Consider the following 23,053-nt stretch of genomic DNA (forward strand, 5'->3'; position numbering starts at 1 on the left):
GTAACATTAAACGTATGAAACTTTGTGATGGTTGCTATAACACGACAGAAAAACACAAAACACCTCGTCTGCCCGTGATCACGGTTGCTGCAAAGTAACGGAAACGTCGGGATTATGTAGTTATTAAATAATAAAATCCGCGTAGTAAATCCGAATAACACTAGTTTCATTTAAATGAATACTCGCGAAAATCTTAGATCTCATTACAAAAACACGTTTAAGAAAAATATGTAGGTACAGAAGTATATTTATATTGAAGCCTCTGTCGCCATATAAAACAAAAGAACGCCAAAAACACGTACAGGTTAATTAAGACCTTGTAATGGCACAAAGCGGGGGTCAGCGTTTAGCTTCATTGGAGAATGTAGGCAAAAATGATTGGAGCGTCCGATCTAACAAAGGTTGCGGAACAAAAAAGAAGTGTAAAGATTCCCTTCAAGCTTTAATTAAATTTCCCGTTTTGTTAATTTGTCTAGGCCTAGGCTAGAATTCCTTCAAAGTAAATTTTTAAATTGAATAATTGAATTTTAATTTGAATAAATACAGTTGTATTACAAACATACGTTGAATTAATTGATTTCTTTGATTGTCAATTTGTTTTGTCAAATGTCACATCTTATGTCATCACATAACACAGATTAAACCTAACACCATGAAGTTCCGTTTATGTTGATTTTAAAGCTAGTCGGTATGACTTTTGTTTGATATTATTCAGCGATCATTCAAACAGTCAATTATCAGTTATGATTTTGCACACAGAATTCCTCCCATATTAATTGTCAAAATGACAAACAAGAAATTTGTGTTTGCTTAAAATATGATAGTTATGTAAGTTTTATAGTAAGTGATAGATGAATTGAGAAATAATGATATAGTAAGTAAGAGGACACAATATTATTTATAAATTTTTAACCGGTTTAGTTCTGACGCATTGGTAAAAATGAAACAATTTACATTGGAGGTCGTGTTGATGCCTGATTTTTACTTTTTAAATAAACTTTATTTTGTTTAGTATCCTGTTATGGATGATACGAAAAGAGAGAGTCGTTGACATTAAAAAAATAATGCAAATTACATTTACATTTTATATTTCAAAAATTATCAAATAACACTTTTATACTTTTTATTAACAATAAATAACACTTACTTTCTATAAATTCCAGTCGCGGAATCATTAAAAGAGAGGAAGTAATATTTTGTTGTAACTTATATTATGTTAGCTTTAAAATATCATCATAATTAGTGATTACAAATCATCTTAAAGGATTTAAACCATAGTTTTGTTGGGAAAAATTCATAAAGTCAGAGAATTTCGTTCCAGGTTATCGATATGTATTTATTTATTTATGATTTTAAAAGAAATTTTGTTAGAAAAGAGAAAATTAAAAATTGAACGAACAAAGATGCAGGTCATGAGTGTTTACTGATCCTGTTTCATGCAGAAGATTTAACTATTTGCCTAAATGTTTCAACACTAAATATTTTAATTTCTACGTTATTATTACTACTATTGTCTGTCCAGAACAAACATCAATTTTTTATTAGAACGTACTTGGGAGGCAGCCGTTATAGATTCGTTTCAAATTTGGTTAGGTAAAGAGAGGAGCTTTGACGGTAGAGGTGTGCGGTTAATGCGCGTTAGGTGGGGGCTTTCTAAACCTACACCTGGGTCGCAGGTTCCAGGCACAGTTGAAGCTCCTTTCCCTGCAACGCGATGGACCTGGCACTCGAACCGTGAATCCATGGAATGTTGAGAAGATTCTTCTCACTCTGTCATTGAGCTTTTCGTCTATTTTTATTTTATATAAATCTAAAAGTAAGAAAGAACGGTGTGTATAAGGAGTTATTATTAATTAAAGTATTGTTTATTACTTCTGGTTTTATCGAGGTCAAAATTGTATTTGAACAAAAAAGAACTTTTTAAAATATAAATCCTTCACAGTGGTAAATAATTCGGAATTTAATTTAGAATTTTTCGAATCGAAAACTGACAATATTATTTATCAAGATTAGTCACCAATTTTTGTTTATAAGGTTGAAAATATTTTTAATATAACTAGTTTTTAAAATGTTTTTTATTCAATTAAAAAACGCTTTAAAATCGCCTGTGATAAATAGAAACAGGTTAAATAGAATATTCGTTAGGAATTATGAAATACCAAAGCACTTGCAAGCGGTCATGGAAGATCCCAATCCCAGTTTTTATCGGATGGTCGAATACTTCTATCATTTTGCGGTAAAAGTCGTTGAGCCGGCTCTGTTCGAATATCTAAAAAAACATGCTCACTTCTCCGAAAAGAAGAGAAAACAGAGGGTTGCGGGTATTTTAAAGGTAACTTTATATTTGCTAATAATATACACAAGCAGATGTTAATTAATATTAAAAAAAAAAAAAACAACAGGTGATGGGTTCCTGTAATAGTTCCCTCCAGTTCGAATTTCCGCTTCAGCGTAAAAATGGCGATTACGAGATCGTGCAAGGGTATCGTTCGCAGCATAGCGTCCATCGCCTACCGTGCAAAGGAGGTAGGCATACACTTAACAATCACATGAACATCTCGTTTGATGTTTCCTCTAAAAGCTAAGTTTGCTTAAATTTTTTTGTATGACTTTTTTAAATTTTTTACCAAATTTCGAGTTGCGTAAGACAATTCAGCGCTTTGACACACCTGATTAGTGATGAAAATTCCACTGAGCTTAAAATTTCTTGCAATAGGTTTTGAAACTCATGCCTGAGTTATTATTTCTGACTATGACCATGATAAGATAAACGATAACTAATTACACGCGCCCGTGTGTACACACACATATAAAATAACCAAGTGTGTTAGGCATGGTTCAATTACGCTTAGTAACTCATCAATACAAGTAAAAGTATAATTCTCAGGTATCAGATTTTCGGACCAAGTTGACTTAGAGGAAGTTAAAGCTCTCGCTGCTCTGATGACATACAAGTGCGCCTGCTCCAACATCCCGTTTGGTGGAGCTAAAGGAGGTTACAGCAATTTGTAGCTATATATTTAAAAATTGGTTGTTACATTGATTTCATGTAGGTAAATTTTTGTTCATGTAGAATAAATTTCACTTCGCTAGAATATGAAACACTCTATCCAGGAGTTTTCTTTTCTCTGGTTGTTCTAATTATTTCAACGAAATATAAACTATTTATACATATTCTTTAATATTTAAAAGGAGTTGCAATCGATCCGAAGAAGTACACAGTAGCCGAATTACAGCGAATCACTCGCCGGTATACTCTGGAGTTGGCCAAGAAAAATTATATTGGTATGGTTGATTTTCGGCTGGGATTTGTTACAGTATCAACGTGATTGTTAATTTTTAAACCCTGTTCTATAGGTGCGGGTATCGACGTTCCCGCTCCAGACGTGAATACGTCCGGCAGAGAAATGTCTTGGATTGTTGACACCTATATCAAAACTTTGGGTAAATTTTGCTGATGATCATATGTTTTGGGTTTTTGGAAGCTTTATTTAAATCTGTATCCTTGGTAGGTTTCCACGACTTGAATGCCGCGGCTTGTGTAACTGGTAAGCCTATCAATGGCGGAGGCATTCACGGCCGCGTGGAAGCAACCGGTCGCGGAGTGTTTCTTTGCACCACCATATTCATCCAGGACCCTGAATGGATGAAGCTCATTGGTTTGGAACCTGGGTATAAGGTACGCTCGAAATAAAGATTTGTGAGGTACCACGTACCATACAAATGGAAACTAATTTATTTATATATTGTTTAGTGGTTGTCCGATTCTTGTTACGCTATGATTAAGTGTTGGTCAAACGGCTTCAATCTTTTCATACAAAGATTAAATCTAACAAACTATAGTTTTTCATTCTCACTAAAAGTTCCGTGTGAAAGTTATAGATAATGTCTTTTGCCATCCCTAGAACAAAACGGCCATAATTCAGGGATATGGTAATGTGGGCAGTTACGCTGCTATGTATCTTGAAGAGCAAGGAGTAAAAGTCACCGGAGTTCTCGAATATGATTGTAATTTGAAAAACGAAAATGGAATCAATACAAAGGTTAATTATACTTGTCTCCTTAGTCCTTATTGTAGAATAAGTTAGTGCTCGTTCGGAGATTTTATTTTGTGACTCTCATTAGGAGCTTCATGCGTACAAAACAAAGAATAGGGGAAGCGCTAAAGGCTTTTCTGGCGCAACGGAATGTGGACCTGAATTGCTCTACGAAAAAACTGATATTTTAGTGGTGGCCGCTATGGAGAAAGCAATAACAGTGAAAAATGCTGACAAGCTGAATTGTAAAGTGAGATATTCCTCTACTCTTTTTCTAGGTATTACATTTGTCCGGCCCTTGAATATTCATGTTTTATCCAATGTTGTAATTTTTTACCAAACAGATATTAAGTGAGGGAGCAAATGGTCCAACAACGCCTGCTGCTGACGTAATCCTTCGAAAGAAAAACATCTTGGTTTTACCGGACTTGCTGGCCAATGCTGGTGGCGTCTGCGTGTCTTACTTTGAATTCCTCAAAAATCTAAACCACGTCAGCTTCGGGAAACTGAGCATAAAGTTTTGGAGGGATTCAAATACTGCTTTACTAGGTTGAGTCTCTCCCGCTATTTATGACATAAATTTGTAAAGACAGAAAGATAGTCTAGTCTAGTCTGATTAGTTGCTAAATTTTCTTGGAATATTCTGTTTGTTAATGTCCACATAATGAAATCTACCAGATTCTGTTGAACAATCGCTGAAGAATAGTAATATCAGTGCTAAAATTGCGCCAACGAAAACTTTTGCGTCGATGATTGCCGGGGCTTCGGAGGAACAGATTGTTAACTCTGGCCTGGAATACACAATGGAGAACGCTTGTCGCGTGAGTAGACACACTGTATCTGAAAAATAGCTTTTTGAGGGTATAATGACAATGGAGTAAACATTATAAACATAATATGAATTTTAGGATTTACGGTATTTAAGACAGGGTTAAGTTTTTATACAATTTATCTAGATATGTTAGTCGTCAGAAAATTACTATAAATTACAGTGATCAGTGAATGTTACAGAATGTAAAAAGAACAGCTCTAAAACACAATCTGGGGCTGGACGTGAGGACCGCGGCCTACATCACATCGATTGAGAAGATCTTTGTCACTTATGATGAACACGGCTTGGCATTATAAATTCTTTAACATAAAAATTATACTTAAATGAATTTCCAAGGTCAAATTTAGGCTTCCAATTAGATTTACGGCAGTCTTCACTAAAGTCACTAAGAAAATCTTCGTTCTTTATGACCAACACGGTTCGGCTCTTTAAATTATTTATAATAATAATTTTAACTTATTCTTTTTAATAAATCGTTATTTTTACATCTGTATTTTCATCGACATCGACCAAATTGGGTACTTTCGGCACAAAACTTAGTGAAATTTAGCACTTAATTGAAGAAAGGAATTATCCATTTTCAATAATGCTCACCAATACTCTGGTGTCCATTTGAAGTTTAAAAAAAAAATACACGAATAAAATGGTCACACAAAACCAGAGTTAGTATTCCCAAAGGAAAATAAAAATCTAAAACAATAAATCAGATTTCGTAGTGTGCGCATCAAAATGAATATCTTAACAGTATTGAATCCATGGAATCTGAATGATTTTTTTTTTGTATAATTTTGTTCCGACTGCTGAAACTTAGCAGATTGATTTGTCATACATAGCCCTGTGACAATTTTAAAAATCTTAGCTACGTATTTAAAACAGTATCTTGTAATAGGAATATTATAAGTAGGTATGGAATTAAAATCGCAGGCTGTAAGTAAGATATTGAACCACCTAAAGCTTAAGTATAAAAAGACATAATTCACCGCACACGGCATGTTGGTTGTGAGACGATCTTCGAGTTTGCGGGGTGGGGGCTTGCAGGCATGGCGGGAGGGGGGCGAGTTACGTAGGGTCGCCGCAACGCGCCGCGGCGCTCACGTCGACTGTCAACGACGCCTGCACCCGACCCGTTACACTTTAACTTTAAATCGTTATTTTAGTATAAATATTCATATACGCATTAGTGCTGTGGTCGTCTAACATATTGAAAAACGGATTGTTGTTCTGAAACCGGTAAGCATTCACATTATTTAAATAAACTAACCGATATCTGCAACCCGCGCACGAGGCTTTGACAGTGACAGCCGTGGATTTGTTTTTGTTTATGTATCGTTTTTAGTTGCATTGCGATCATTAAGTAAATGACTTTTACCAGGTGCCATGATAATGAAGCTTGCTTATGTTTACTATAAAACGATTTTTGAAATAATATTTTAAAGCGACTTGTTTTGGAATGTCAATAAAACTCGCCTTCCTATTTCTTGCATTCAAGACACGATTGTACGACATTGTTAAAAAAAGTTGTTTATAGTGCAAAGGAATTTTGTTGAGCAAAGCAGGCGCGGGGATGCTTTTAGGGTTATTATTGCATGCGTGTGAATAGCCTTGAGCGAAAGGGACGCGGGCGCCGCCGGCGCGCCGGCTTTCCAGGTAGGTGCCTGCGTCCGCGATCATCAGAATTAAATTCTGTGGCGCCGACTTTCTAAATATTAAACTATTACTTAAAATATTTTACTATTTATTTAATACATTTTACAGGCTCCATTTCACGATAGAGGCATTATTGTTATAAAAGAACTACTTCTAAAAACATTTTTCTAGTTCTCTACATTTTCTAATAAGTATTTTTTGTGTAGCTATATTCTTAAAAATTAAATACTGAAACTCATTTAACTCAACGAGAATTCGCCACTATTTACTTTAATTTGATTATTGCAGCACATTTCAGTGTTCGTTTTTCGTGATTCCCAGTTAAAAGGTAGAAAATGTATATTATTATTTAAATAGCATTTATTAGATTTTTTTTAATAAAATGAGTATCGACGATAAATTAAAAAATATTGTGCCTTGCGATCAGATTCGAAAGGTCAAGGGAGAATAGGTAGAACGTAGACGTCCCGATACTAAGTTAATTTACAAGATGTCTTATTTTTAATCGATAAAATGGTATTTTGTTCTTATATATAATGTGACAAGTTTTGGTCCAACTCACGCAGGTGTATTAGTTTTTGTGTGAAATGTAAATTCTTGTTTCACATACTAAGTCCTTCTTTAAGATAATATTTTTTGCTTCGGCTGTATAGCCATAACAAAACATTGTTATATATATTAATAAACACCAACTAGAGGGCGTTGGTTGGCAGGTTCTTTAATAATATAGTTTCCTAATAGGACAAAAGGTGGCGCTTTTATAATAAAATTGTCAATAAGTTTCCAAAATAAATAAACCAAATCACCATAAACATATGCAAAAAGAATGAAGAATTTCATAGAAAAGCAGTTAAAAACAAATACATTATTTCGTTTGTTTAATATCCAAAAAAATTTTTTTTTTTTTATTCCATTGTAATGGAGAGGTTACATAATAACTGGATAAAATAAGGTACAATTACAATATCAAGCCCAGTATTTGATGTCATTGCTGTGAATCTCCTATTTCACTTAGTCTCAGAACTTTTATTCTAAATAGATGTCTCTCGCCTTTTAAAAGTAAAATTAATGTCCAGGTTAAATTATATCTACCAATTAACAATTTCGTAATATGTAGGTATGTATAATGTTTAGCGATATGCGCTTTTAATACGATAAAAATTACACGTTGTCAGTGCACCATGCGATAAATAAATTTATCCTGACGTCGAAATTATATTTTATGTTTATAAATACTAATATATAATAACAGGGTAGAAAGTCGGCTTTGAAGATAGTGATGCACAACTTGTAAGAAAATTGCAGACGTTGTTTATAAATTATAATTGGTCGGTATTATCTCGTAAATGTACTGAATGTGTATACAGCCTTAAAAACTGTATACATAGGAAAATTAAATTATATGATAATCGGTCATCGATGAATTGACGTATCGTTATTTAACAAGAACTGTCGTATTCGGTAGATTTCTTTATATGCTCGTATGTAATCGATTGTTCAATTTGTCTGTTAATCGATTGCTTTTAAAATCGAATCAGTTCATGTTTTAGAGACCCTCCTGTGATCGTCGAAGACAGTTTCTAATTCGCTCTCGGATGACGCTCGACGGGAGGTTTTGTAATTATTTTATACTTTTAAATAACCGATGATTGTGTTAGGGGCCGCGGAGTACGCCCTGTGGTTTATGGGAGGGTATGTTCTATAGCAACTATTCAAATCGTTCCGCGACACCGCGGGGTCTTTCAACAACGCGAAATTCGCTTCACACTGACGGCGTTACGCGACGGTTTGTTTCATATAGGATAATAGGGAAAATTCTTAGATCGAACCTTGATATTAAATTGTTTTCTCTGAAACATAGTATATAGTATATATTACATACAACTTATGAACTTCCGTTATAAATGTCACGATCTCTTACACGAATTAAAATAAATAAAATTGTCACTAAAAAAAAGGTCTCCTTCTAAGAGATTTCTTTTTTATCATTTATCTTGAACCTGCCGTGATTTCATTACGAAACTATTACTATCTATTGAATGTGGCAACAATCTCATTAACAGTTGAAAATTTTATAAATTTTAGAATTTTTCGAATTTTTCTACATAAATTCGGGGTAACCTAGTTATTAAACAAAACAGTTCTATTGGCCAGGAAATCCAGGAATGCCTCTAAAATAGCGAACCAAATAAAACACAGGAACAATATGAACGGAATTTATTTACACTTTTTATCTCGTTTGGATGTCCTTAATACATGCATAATTTACTATGGAATATAGTGTTTAACTTTTATTGCTTTTTAATAAATCACATATGATTCTATTGGAATAGATATTATATAATAACATAACTTTCTTGTAAACGTTCGTGAATTCGTCCAGTGTGAGACGCTCTAACATCAAACCAGGTTCACGGTGGTTTGCGCGTTGTCGTTTCGAGGATCCTTGGGGTCGATTCATTTAAATTGTGTTTAAATGAGCGTGTAACAACTCCGTTTATTTTATTTACATTATATTAAATAACTTATTTTAATTCGTTTGCCAATGCTGGGCTATCGAAATGGCAGACTTAAGAAAAGTATTTAATAATATTTTGATGGTCTGGTGTAGATTGAACAGAATTATTATTCGAAAAAACGTAATTAAACAGTCAGTACCAAGAGAAAAGTAAATTTATTCCGTTCGTTTGTTACTATTACATAATAATAATACGTAAATTTCTTACCACGTATCGATATTCTCGACTACACTTTAGGTATGTTCGTCTCTCGTATCAATGAACGCTTCATTATAATACCTATATCTTCATGGAGAATTCATTCAAAGATTTGTTGCAATTAATATAACTACTTGATTGTTATTGTTAAATTTGTGGTATTAATTGTTTTACGAGGCATCCCTAAGAAACCTTTCGATCTAAGGTCAGCGGACGTTATTAAAGATAATCGCAATAGATTAATTATTTTTCTTCGGGGCGTATATTTACAAGTAATTCGAATGAATTAATGAATGAACTGAGCGATTAGAATAGAGGAAACGTTCGTTCATTCGAGCATGTATCGAATCTGCAATCTCTGGAATACCGCTTCACGTCATATTCCAGAAGTTACAGGTTCTTTAATATTAACAACGCAATTGCAGGTACGTTGCATTGAAATTGCATGTCATGTATAAAAATGTACATAATAAAGTCTTAACTTGACGCTGTACGTTATAATGTTACTTGACATCAATCAGAAATGAATTGCATTGAGATGCGTATTATTTGTTAAATTTACGAGTTAGAATTATACGCTCCGGCTCAAATCAAGTTTCCCACGTGCCCGAATAAACGTTGTACGATCTTTGCGTATTTTTTCTCTTATTAATTATATACATGTGAGATAATGACGACAATTTTGTGCTGCCTAAATTGCTCCGGCTAAACATTAGGTTATGATATCCTTTGATTCGGAAACACTGATAAATAGATATACAATTCATGCTTATTTTTTTATTTTTAATTCAATTATATAAAGGACCTTTTTGGTTTTAAGGTGGCCAGTTGGCAATGAAGCGATGACATATTTTTAATATTATACTATTTTTACAATAATTAATTGCTTATTTGGGGATTAAAACGCATTTAGACAAATAATTAAAGTTGTATGAATGAACAAGTTGTTTTGGGGTATTTTGAAAAAAAAAAATATCATGATCTTTTGAGCACTTCGGCTTGGTTAATACAGCATCCTTCACACTGTCAACGCGTGTCCCGTTTCCGTCGACGCGACAATTGCGTCGAACCGGCTGTTCTTGATTGCGGCAGGGTCCGACTTTTGGCGTTATAAATATACCTTTGTTACTCATCTATTTATGTATTACCTCCTTAAACTTACTTTGACTAACAAAATATACATCATTATTGAGTATAGATACGAAACTATAATTTCAATAAACAGATATCACCGTTCTTTACAATCCGCTTAAATAATCTGCAACTAAATTCAATTATTGTCTGTAATGAAAACTGTTTTTGTTAGAGTGAATATAATTCTACGCTAAGGCTTCACTCGCACTGGAATTGTGGAATATTTTGCCGAAGTGTACGTTTTTATTTGTCTGACGAATTATAATCTTAGTACTGTGTGGAGGTAACGCGGAGGAGTCTGTCGAATGGAAAAAATGCTTTAATTTGATCTTGTGATCATAACTTGATATATTTTGTACGAAACAGTTTCCTGTCAATGAGACCATGTCACCATAAACATCAAACCAACTAAAATGTGGAACAAATCCTATTAGAAGCTTAATCATGTGTGACTTAATTTTTATAACAATTGATATTTTTAATTATTTTTATTCTTAAAGAAAACTGATTTTATTTTTTAAATTTCAATAAAATTGTAAAAACAAGATAGCCACACTTTCTTGATCATTATAAGTGTAAATTAAATTACTTCATAGATTATGTTCTACCTTGGTAATGTTGTATATTAAATATACAATTTACTGTACACGTACTTACCTTCTTTCTAAAACCGGTATAAAACCGACAAGGTCATGAAATTTGATTATTTTATAAAAACATTGCACGTGTATTTTCGGATATATTTTTTCTAAGCCAGTTGTTTTTTGCTTCACTTCCTCCGTATGAATGGTACGAAACGAAAACATATTATAGCTCAAATGTCATTTTAAAAACAAAGAAAGTATAATGATATGTAATTTCAGTTGCAACAATTTATCCGTCTAGTCTAAATAGGATACTGATATTATTTTTAACGTAATTTCCATTTGAATTGCTTAATAGTTGGTAATTTATAAATGATTTTCAATGGCTGGCCATTTTGAAATTACTGTGAGCATTTTCCAGTAGCTAGTACAATTTATTTATTTTATTCTGAATGCGTGACTAACTTCGTCACGGACGGACGGACGATATTTTTTATTATGTTGTTTAATCAACAATGTTAATTAAATTACATATATCGTAATTACGTATCAAAAACAACAAAATTAAACTATTAGCTGTTGTTGTGTTTGTAATTGTCTATGTTTAATCATAAATTATAATATTTGCAATCCATTTGTACATATCTAATACAAAACGCGTTATGCATACATTACCATTATTCATCGCTGTCATGTCTCATGTTACAATATCTTATTAGATCGTGATGTTAACGTAAAACGTATTATAAATATGAAGATATCAACATTGTACCTGTAACGTTTGTAATGTTTTACTGTAACCTGGGATACATCTTAACAGTTCGATTGCAAATTGTATACATATAAAGCATCTAATTCGAGACGATACAGACAAAAAGCTTGCTTAATTTTAAGGCGAAATGGGCTACTGGCTTCCAAGCAGCTATTATGGGGCACAATCAAAAGTAATTTCAATAAATATGGACTGGCTCTCGGCTATGGTTACCCGATCCTTTATATCCAGTCTAATAAACAGTTTGGCATCACGAGAAAGCTGTTCGATGTTGAAATTGATGTATTTATCATTACTTTCTCACGGTCCTATATAGATTAACATTTTACATATTAATAGCAAATCTTTAAACGCTTCTGTTGTATGAATGTCATGCTTATATAGTTGTATGTTATGAAGAAAAAATCACGTAACATACATGGTATTAACATAAGCAATTGATGTAGTTATAATCATTGGATATAGGTATCACATTAGTGCATATATTTTTTTAGTTTTCCAATTATGTACTTTGAAATTCATATAAGATGCATTTTAATTTTGATCCCTTCCCTTGAAACAACTTCAACTCTAAAACACGATTGAATTAATTAAAATTACTAATGTTATAACAATATGTCCTTAAAAAAAAAAATTTAATCCATCCTCAAAAAGTTCATATATTTTAATTGATTATATTCAATTTACTTTTATGATTTTTCATTATAAATGTCAATGATAATATTAATGAGATGTTAATTTCGTAAATAAGTCGTCATGACACAACAGCACGAAACCTTCGGAAATAAAGCAGATTCTATGAAGTCGTTGAAAGGTATTGCAGGAGGTGTAATTAATCATTCTGATAAACAACGCCAATGAAGGAAGGAAGTCCGCTACATTTATATTTTGTGTGACAAAATACCCGGCGGTTTGATCCGGACGCAAAAACTGAAGCAACTCGCAGGTAGTGATGTACGTCCTGTTATATCGATAGTTTTGTGATTAGAAACGTTACCTGTGACGTTGGTTTTATTCGAGATACGGCAGTGCTAAAATATTTATGCTGTTTTAATATGATTTACCACTGAAGTATATTTATTGTTTATTTAAAAAAATAATTTGACTTTGCTCAGCCAATAAATTTTTCGTAAAACTTTTCTTGAACTGGAGTTCTTATAGCTGACGATATCACTAACAAAATTAAATAGTCGTGCTACGTTTATCAAGAGTAGGAATTGCTTTTTTAATATCATGTTCAGCAAAGAATATCTGTAAACCTGCTTAGTGCGTATGTATCATGTCAATGTTATAGTTTTATTTACGGGATTCGCTATACATGACAAGTTTCTATCGATAATTATGATTCACATCACTATGATTTCACATTCGAGCCTTTAGCGCTGCCGCTTATCGGTAGCGTTTTACATTTTTATTGCAAACGGATACGGACCGCGTTGCGCCGACTTTATTATTTCTCCCTTGCAATTATTGTTTAGAGAAGTCCGTGTCGACCGGTCGCTCGACCAGTCGTTGTACCCGTCGCCCGACTGATCGGCTAGACAGGTGTAGCATCCGCTACTATTGGCCGTGCACATTACTCGCTTAAAAGGCATCTCTACAAGGAAAGCCGGTGAAATGAAATAAAATAAGTGTTAAGCACGTTGCATTTAATTTAAACCTGCGAGGTTTAGCGTTAGTGGTTTATTTGAGCACCTTCTTTCACACATATGTGATTTTGTCTGCTTTATTTAATCGGTTGGAGTGTTGTTAAGCGCTGTTTTCGCTAACCAGTCTCTATATTTACTTTACTCTCAACACTTATAGCATCGTGTTTAATTTGAGTTTTGTTTTGAATGTCTCTATTTTAATGTAAAAGATTATTGATACTATATTTCATTCATTATAATAAATAGTTTCCAAGCTACCCTCGATTGGATACTCTTCGTTGCATGTTTGTTTTTGGCCTATTATTTGGATCAAACCAATCTGATGAAGTGAAAAATGACTTGCGGGTTGCAACTATATATTTAATCCTCTTAAAATAATAATTGAATATTAAACGGTTAAATGAAATCATATGAATGCTTTATGAATAATGTAAAGAACACCTATCCGAGATTATTTAGGGGAAAGGCTTTTAACAGCGTCAATAATAGATGTCCGTTTCGCATGTGCAATGTTTTTTTTTCAGAACATGTCACTTTATATGTATAAGGGAAACTGCCATTTATATATATATTGATTAGCATCTAGGGTAGGACAATCTAATAATGGTCCCCTAGTAAGCAGATTGCTGAGGGTCTAAGGTGAAAATTTTCGTATCTGACAATATTTGAATTACATCATCCGCTACCAATCAGATAGCAGCATCACGTCATCGACCCTCAACCACCAATCGCTTGTCTGAATTAGAATTTGGTAAATCACGGCTCGGAAATAACTTTAGCTTCCCGTACAGCTCGGGGCAATTCTATTTATTTGAAGGGGAATCATATGGCCATGCATCGACGGTTGCGGTTTTTTTAGTACGGGAACCAATTTAATCGACGCCTACGCATTTGAAAGCACGAGTGTCAGATCCGTCGATCTCCAAATGGACACCATGGGAGCAAAATGGTCTTTAGTGGAATAAATTGTGAATGTTGAAATTAATATCGGCCATAGTAATTGTATTAATTTCGGAATCAGAAATCAATTACGTCGCTTCAGTATTCCCCAGCGGATGTGATTCCAGATTACAATTTGAGTAACATGGCCAATCGAATAGTTTGCCCAGGGTCCTATTGGCAAGTTGGCAGCCTTTTTAACGCTCTGTTAAATTATTTTACAGGCTTTGATTTATTGACGGACGTCTTTTTGGAAGCTTTCTGAAATTTTTTCTTACACTTTAATATATATATTTTTTCAGTTTTAATCTTCCAATTTTTCCATAATTCATTATATTCATTATGTTTTTTCAATATTTGACACTGTTGTAGTATGTTGAATTTGTACGTAATGTGTTATGGTGGAATATAGGGGACGGTTCCATTCAGTTGTGCGGTGTTCTGTTACATAGACCACCATAATGCAGCAAGATTGTCACGGGGTTTTCGATTTCCGGAGAAATTGTCTTATAATATTGACTTGTCGTTCCCACTTCCCGTTAAGATATGATGGCTGTCCCCCTCCGATGTTATACTGTTTGATAGAGATAGATAATCTTTAAGTACATTAGGTGAGGACAAGACGTTAGGACGTTCATTTTCAATGGAGATTGGTTCTTTGCAATTAACAGCTATTTTATGTATATGAAAATTTTAATTCCTCTCTTTCTTCGCCCACCGTATCTTTTATAGCGTGTTCTGTATATAGCTGGTAACCGCCATTTTGTCTGCGTTGTTGGTTATATGAGAAATGCATACAACTAAACTCGGAGTTTATATAAATAGTTGTTTCTTAAAACTTTAATAACTAATATCTATATTATTAGGTGATAATTTCTTTTCGTCTGAATATTATTATTTTTTAAAGTTAATTATATTAATTTTTTAATTAATTGTAATATATGCAGTAATTTTGGCTTGATGTCCAATTACAGACCATTTTATATATATACATTACGCACATATAAACCGATATGTATTTGTACATATTATAAGCGGATATTATATACTACGCAAACAAACATAAATTCCTGTTCAGTGTTTGTCATTGCTAACGATTGTAAAGGGCGGTGCCATAATAAAGTAATTTTTATAGACTGTATGTTTGTCAGTGCGTGCGTCATAGGCGCGCCCCAGATATATTTGCCCCACGCTTTTGATATGCAACTATATATTAAAATTGTTTGTCAATCAGCTGCCCCCTGTTTGAATTTCATTATATTTAATAAACGCAGTGCAGAGCTTGAAATTATTTGTAACAAATAGTATCAATCTGAAATTTTTTATAACGGCAATATTCTTTAAATTATTTAATGTGTTGCTATATGAAAGATATTTTGGAATTTACTGACTGTATTTTAATAATATTTAGAAAATTTTTCATTTGCACCTATATTTTGTGTTAAATTATTTTTTTAATAAAACAAACCTCATCTTAAAATTTTTAATCCCGTCGACTGAAACTAATTTGAAATTCTTTAATGCGATCCTTTGAATACTTTTTATTATAACGTAAACATCTTCCAACGGAACTCGATAGACGAAGTTAATTTGTTACTTTTTCCCTACTCATCATGAAAAAAATCTCTTCACCGCATTACACAAACTTCGTCTCGAAGACATTATTTTGGTGAAAATTTTAAAAGCAATTTAGTTCTGGATTATTTACTTGAATCTATATATAGATAAATGTATATATTGCATATGTAATAATGTTCCAAATATGAATCAGAACAATCGTTGTAATGCACACTGTATTAAAATCCGACGCGTTCGTTTTAAGTCTGAAGGGCCGTTATTTTTTTCCCTTTGAAATCGATTATCTCAAATTGATCTAACAGGCTGTGTTTCACATCCGTGAGTGCATCCCGAGCTGATTCATACCGTCACGTGGGGATCATTAAAGATTAAGCTGTCCCAGACTGAGGAGGTGTTAATAATGTAGAGGCTGGCCGCTTTGCGTCGTAGCCTTAAGTGATCAGGCTTTATATGTGTTTGTTCGGCCTCCATGGAACACCTATTTGTTTGTCTGAGCCGGGATCAACTATGTTAATTTAAATCATTCGAATGGTTTTATTTGATTATGTATTGGATTTGTTCAGGTTTAATATTGGGGAAAGTTTCATTAAATATATCTGAATAGATACCAATGTGTTTTTATGTCACAAAGGGTCCGTCTCAGTTTGACATCATCGTTATTTAAAATTGAAACGAAAAAAATGTTTCAATTATCTTTCGACATTCAGGTCGTTGACAATTTAATTAAAAATTAACATTCATATCAATATGTTGAGTTCCTCTTCATATTTATATTCCTTTGATTATTTTATGCTATTGAAGGATTTTTAATTTTTCTTCTATTAGAAGGCATTTTTATGTTTTCTCTTGCTTTGCTCTTTATAAATATTCTCAAGGTAGTTAGGTGGGTAGGAAGGTGCCTTGAGATCTTTTATAAATATTCTCTAGGTAGGTAGGTGGGTAGGAAGGTACCTTGAGATCTTTTATAAATATTCTCATCTCACCGGTCGGTATTTTAGATGTCAAATAAGTTAATTTTAAAAAGTAACGTAAATAAAATTCAAAAATCATTCTATTGGTCTATAAATAAAAAAAAGGATTAGCATGTTTCAAAAGAGTTCGAATAATATGTTCAAAACGTGAAGAAAGAAAGCAAAGTGTGCTAGAATCGGTTGTCGGATTTACGAATGCTTCAGATGTTACAATATTATTTTGTTTCCATCGTTACACTTTGTCATTCATATATAAATATCATTATATCAGTCTGGATTTCATGTTCCTGTTTCTTTAATTCTATTTGGTATTACGACTCTTAAAATGTTTGCGGGCTTACAGTGTTGCAAAAATATTATACAGCTGTAATCTTTTTATGTCAAATGTATTTTCCATGCTTAATTTCTTAATTTTTTAAATACTGACTGGTTATGAAGTATAAAAATTATGAATTACTTTCAATTGTTCCAAATTCAAACGTGAACGGTTTAATTCTTTCTGTTTCTTAAGTTTTTATTCGTATAAACTGCTATTATTTGATGTCTGATATTTAAGATCTTAAATTTTGTAACAGGCACCATTACTACAAAAATTTGGAGGTTGATGAAATCGGACAATTTTATTGAATATCTCGTTGATATGTTTTTGGTGGGTCACTGTACACTGCTTTTGTATATAACATTATATCGTTTCTCCTTAATTATCTTTAACTACGAAAAAGGTTACATATCTTCTAGTTATGACCCACAGATACTCTTAAGGGGGCACTGATTGAAACTAACTTGTATTCTGCTCGGAGCTCCTATGTATTGCTTTTAGAATTTATGTTCAAATATATAAATATGTTCGAAGTTCAAATTTCAAAAAGTAACGGAAATTCCGAATTCGTGCCGCAAAAGAAAAGATAAAAAAAGATCTATACATATACTTCTGCCTAAATTCGAAAAAAAAACATATCTTTTTAACTAATGTTTAACATTTTTAAAAAACGAATGACATTTATAGGTTTTGAAATAAAAAAATATATAAATTGTCGTAAATTTGTCACAGATTATTGAAACAAAAAACAAAAAAGTACATTTTAAATCTGTTTACGGATGACATAAGTGTATACTCTAAATAATAAAATATATAATGTTACAATACTTAAAAATATATTTTTCTTGGCAACCATGTAAAGATTGATTGCATTATTTTTGTAACGATAAGGCTCAAAAGGACTCGTATCCAGAGCCGTAAAGACATTTACAAAAAAAAAAAAATGATTGCATTATTGTGTGGTTTTATCCATTAATGAAATGTTTATATATATATATTTGATTGCATTATTTTTTTATAAACAAATTTTTAAAATTCGAACTCACTATTGATCACTCAACAGAACGGCTAGACTGAAATGATAACTATTGCGCTTTATTATAATTATTGTTTGAGAAAATTCTGAGATCAATTATATTTGACCACAAAAAAACATTAAGAAAATCAAGAGCGCTGTCATAATTGAATTCTTCTATCACGATGATGTTAGCATATAAAATCCTTAGCATATATTTGTAAATGCACACCAATAACATAACATGTACGTTGGCCTCACGGAATTCTTGTATATGCCTCCGTTCACGTTTTATTCACTTACAATGTCAATAGTCACGACTCTAAACTGATTTTGATATGAATAAGGCTTATTGTGTCAGCCCGCTTCAAAGGTTGAACGGTTTGAATAGATTTAAGTTTTGAAAATCTTGTTATAGATAATTCGTGATAAATACTATTGGTATTGATACATGCCTTATTGAGGTGAAGTAATTTCGAACAAAAATATATGTATATCTTGGAAGCTTTATTAAAATTTTTAATGTTTAATTAAATCTGTATAAGATAAGAAAACACAACCTTTACGACACAGGCTTCGTTTGCTAAGAGGCTTTACAAGAATATTCATATCGCAAAACGGGTGCTTTCATTAAAGTTGATTTGCATTGCTATTTGATATAAAGACGTGTATAATAAATAAAAATTGTGTCGATTTACCAAATAATAGCTTCACACAAGTTACTTTTCTCTACGATTGTACCGGCGCTAGTACTCTTGTATTTCCACCCTTCAGCTAACAGCGGGAGCGGGGAATTCACTTTGTTCCATAAAACCACACTTTCTATGCAAATAAATATATAGACTTCTAAGGTGTAAAGCAAAACCTTTGAAATGCTCCTCACAAACGCTTTTGCGCTCTTTAATACATTTTCATTCTTTTTTGCATAGGCTTTAGTAGAAAATAAAATAAAAAACTTGAACGTACCTCTACTTCCTTCGTTCTAAACTCAATATGTATTACAGTCACAAAAAATTAATTCATATTGAATGTCATGTTTCTGTAATGAATCGCATAAGGATGTATGAATGATTATTAAATAGATATATTTCGAAATAATAAAATAGGCTCGCAGCTCACTGGATATTCCTTCCTCTCAGTACTGTATCAATATTTGCGAGAATGGATATGTAATAAACTATCAATGGAAATCATTTTCTACGTCGCAGACAGTGGAGTTAAAGGCGACTTGATTAAAAATATGCCCGTTTTAATAATATATATATGTATATGTATATTTTTTTTCTATTACTATTCATTAATTAAAATTTTAAAGTTTTAAATTAAAAAGCTTTGTTAATTTTTATTTAAAATTGCTTTTATATGATAGTGGATATGACAAATTTATTCTATTGATTTAGACATAAAGAAAATTTATTTATCCTTCGCATATTATGAAAGTAATTTAAAACGCAGACACATGTTTGTACTTCGTTATTATAGAGGTTCTTTGAAAGTATTAAAAAAAAAAATTAAGACCAAATACAATTTATGTTTTATTATGACTTTTTCCATATTACATATTCTGTTACTTAAAACATTTTTTCTTAAAAATATTTTCATAGTGCGTTTCATTTTATATTTGTGTGTTATATTAAAAACTGAGAGGAATATTCTGAATATGAAATATGAAGGAATATCGCTGTAAATATTTCTGTTCCAGGTATTTTGCTTACACAAAAATGTTCACCCAATTGTACGGATTCGTATATATTTTTAGTGTTTCATTGGAAATCTGACGAAAACCGTGCACTAGAATTTACAACAAAGCTCGTTTATTCATTTTGAGTACATACCAGCGTGTGTAGCGTTGAAATTTTTAATATGTTATTTTTGTTAATAAAATATATATATATTCTTTATTACTTTTACTATATGAATTGTGATTATATTGAAATATTTGAAGACTATTTCTCTGTACAACGTGACGGCGTTTAAAGAGAAAAAGTTTGTTTTTGAAGAGAAATGACATTTAAAAAATATGCAACATTTGGGTAAATTACAAAAAATATGATTAAGTTGTATGACCGTAACATGCAGTGATTGTGGCCGGCGTTATCGATGGGATCTCCCCTAAGTAGGGCACACCGGGTCCATAGCTCATAATGCAGATTATACCCTTTATGCCCTATACAAGACGTAGCTGTATAGATACATACAACGTGGTTAGTGGCGAATGAAAACCGATCCACTTTGACGACTTTAATAAATAGTTCCTTTGACGCTTCAATACAAAATGAAAAATAGATTTTATCTTTATTTCATGCTATATTTTCTACAATGGGATTATGAGGAGCAATCTATTTGAAAGCCTGCACAGGTATCCCCTGAAGCTTACTTACACTACTAGAGCGCTCTATGAGAATTGAGTTAATATTATTATATTGCTTCATTGAAAGCATTACTTGTATCGCTTTAATGAGACTATATTTTGTTGTATTATTTTTAATACTATAACATTTTTATTTGACCATTGCTTGTCTATTACGTATTACATGCTTGACAATTGGTCTGAAGTCGGCTAGCGTCTTTGCGTTCGACAAGGAAATTCGATTAGGAGAATAATTGACCCGCCTCTCCCTCAGTCAATTTGAAGTGACCACAGAGAAACCTCTCCGTATAAGGGAGTTACTGCTTGGGACATGTGAAGATCAACACTGATTGATTACGTTGATGTAACCGATATGTATAACAAACAACAACGAAATACTTACTTATGTTTATAATAATAAATATATATTGAGTTAAAATTGTTAAATTTAATAATTATATCAATAAATTTGATTGATTTATTAATTGCATTAGATGTTAAGTGATCAAAACATTCATACAGGTGTTTTTGAAGATTTTCGCGTTATAAAGGTAAGTAAATCTATAGCGGAGCAGCATTAGCAGAAGTCGTCGCAACGGCGTGTAGAAGATCAGCACTGCGTGAGGCGTACAACGTAGCAACGACGAGCAACGTAGCGACAGCGCGTCGGAATCGACGGGCAGCGTAGTCGACGGGCTGCGTAGCTGACTAGCAGCGTAGCAGACAGCAGTGTAGCCGACGAGCAGCGTAGCTTACGGGCAGCGTAGCCGTTGATCAAAGGAGCCGACGTTTTCTATAAGATCATCGCAAATTTCTATATTTTTTTTAGGTAAGTTTTTATTAAAATCTAACAATTTAAAAGTAACATTATCATACACAATACACAACATTCTCAAATAAATAAACAAACATCTCTAAAATTATCTACTTTAAAACATATTTTGCTCTGAAAGAAGTTGTATTTATTTGTTAGTGAAAGACTTATTTGGTGTGCCTGTGCTAAGTATGCTGGAAAACCACATAGTCTACTCTCTTTACCGAAGATAATATTAGTTTGGCGAATGAATTCCGGAAAATCTTTATAAAGATGAAAATATAATATTATAGGTTCGGTAAAAAATGTTTCTCTATAGACTACAAACCACATATTTACTCTGTCGTATATATACAAATATATCAACATTTTAAATTAAAAATTCAGCAAACAGTAAATGTACGATATTAAAGTCGGGAAAAGACTATGAAAATATTTACCCAAACAGAATAACTTTGTAGCATAGTGAAAAGTGGTTTTATCTCGTAATACTTATACCACCTATTCGTTACTCCTACCAAGGGCGTCATAGACAGGCTATATTAATCAAAAAACGCATTAAATTTTGTATTTTGTTTCGTTCTACATTGAGTGTAATTTTATAACAACTGACGTACATATACACTAGCTTTTCCACGTGACTCCACCCGCGTGGACATCAGCTGTAGCTCAGAGAGAAATGTATAAAGTGTATTAAAAAAAGACATGTAGTTTCCGCGTTGCAGTGGAATTTTATATATATATATATATATATATATAAAGTTAATTATATCATTATTAACATGGTCGCGATAAAAATATGAAACCATGAAATGTGCCGTTGAGAAATAAAAACTTTTTAACCGTTTTTAAAGTCCGTAATCGGATGTTCTGAAATTGAAACGAATATTTGTTTGCTTTTTCCGTAATACAATATAGCTGAAAAAAAATATATACAACCTTCATGGTAAAATCATACATTTTATCAAAGTTTTATTGTGTACGTATAATGTAAGCACACTAACGAAACAACGTATGTTAGTGTTCATAAAGATTGATGATAAATATCGAACTGAAGGTTTGAGTTCGTCAAAGTTTCCTTTAGTTCGCCGAGACGACAATTCAACAATACTTAGTATAATAGCTAAATAAGTAAATATAATATCGATTGAAAACCTGCAACAGCTTTATTAGTTCTCATGCAATACAACGTTGGCGTGTCGTTTGAGAGGGTGTTGATTTATACATTTAAAATTTATATTGTTACAGATAACAAACAAACAATGTGTACAGACATTTTTATTATATAACACAAGCTATCGATCTCAGTCAATATTTCATTTTAATATACACTGATGGATAGATAGAATTGTCGAATTAGTGATTATTTTTCCTTTATTTGCTTACGTTTCTAACAGACGATCATGAGGTTAGGGATTCGCAAGTATTAATAAAAGTGTATACCAGCTTTAAAACAAAAAATATATCCATATTATTTACTGTAGTCGTTGAGATTGTTTCTTAACTTTCAGTAAATTATTTTAAAGCTGTGACGGCCTAGTGCCATCGCCTGATCCTTGATGCAAGTGATAAGTTGCTCTCGTACGTAATGTTAAATAAAGATTCATTATTATGACATAATCCTACTCACGTACGACACTAGGTGCTACGATTATTCGTGATTGCCTACATGAAACGCAAATACGGCACACGGCC

General features: G+C 32.5%; 1 protein-coding gene across 1 annotated transcript; it reads left to right on the plus strand.

Annotated features, from left to right (window-relative positions):
* Window positions 1-1,997: 1,997 nt before the first annotated feature.
* Window positions 1,998-5,354, plus strand: LOC116777486 (glutamate dehydrogenase, mitochondrial-like). Its single transcript, XM_032671052.2, has 11 exons — window positions 1,998-2,332; window positions 2,403-2,526; window positions 2,888-2,995; window positions 3,193-3,285; window positions 3,358-3,444; window positions 3,513-3,679; window positions 3,906-4,043; window positions 4,126-4,287; window positions 4,382-4,586; window positions 4,716-4,858; window positions 5,049-5,354. The coding sequence occupies exons 1-11, from the start codon at window positions 2,069-2,071 to the stop codon at window positions 5,163-5,165; spliced, it is 1,608 nt and encodes a 535-aa protein (XP_032526943.1). The 5' UTR covers window positions 1,998-2,068; the 3' UTR covers window positions 5,166-5,354.
* The last annotated feature ends 17,699 nt before the right edge of the window (window positions 5,355-23,053 follow it).

This window comes from Danaus plexippus, chromosome Z (assembly GCF_018135715.1).
Source record: "Danaus plexippus chromosome Z, MEX_DaPlex, whole genome shotgun sequence".
Taxonomy (NCBI): Eukaryota; Metazoa; Arthropoda; class Insecta; order Lepidoptera; family Nymphalidae; genus Danaus; species Danaus plexippus.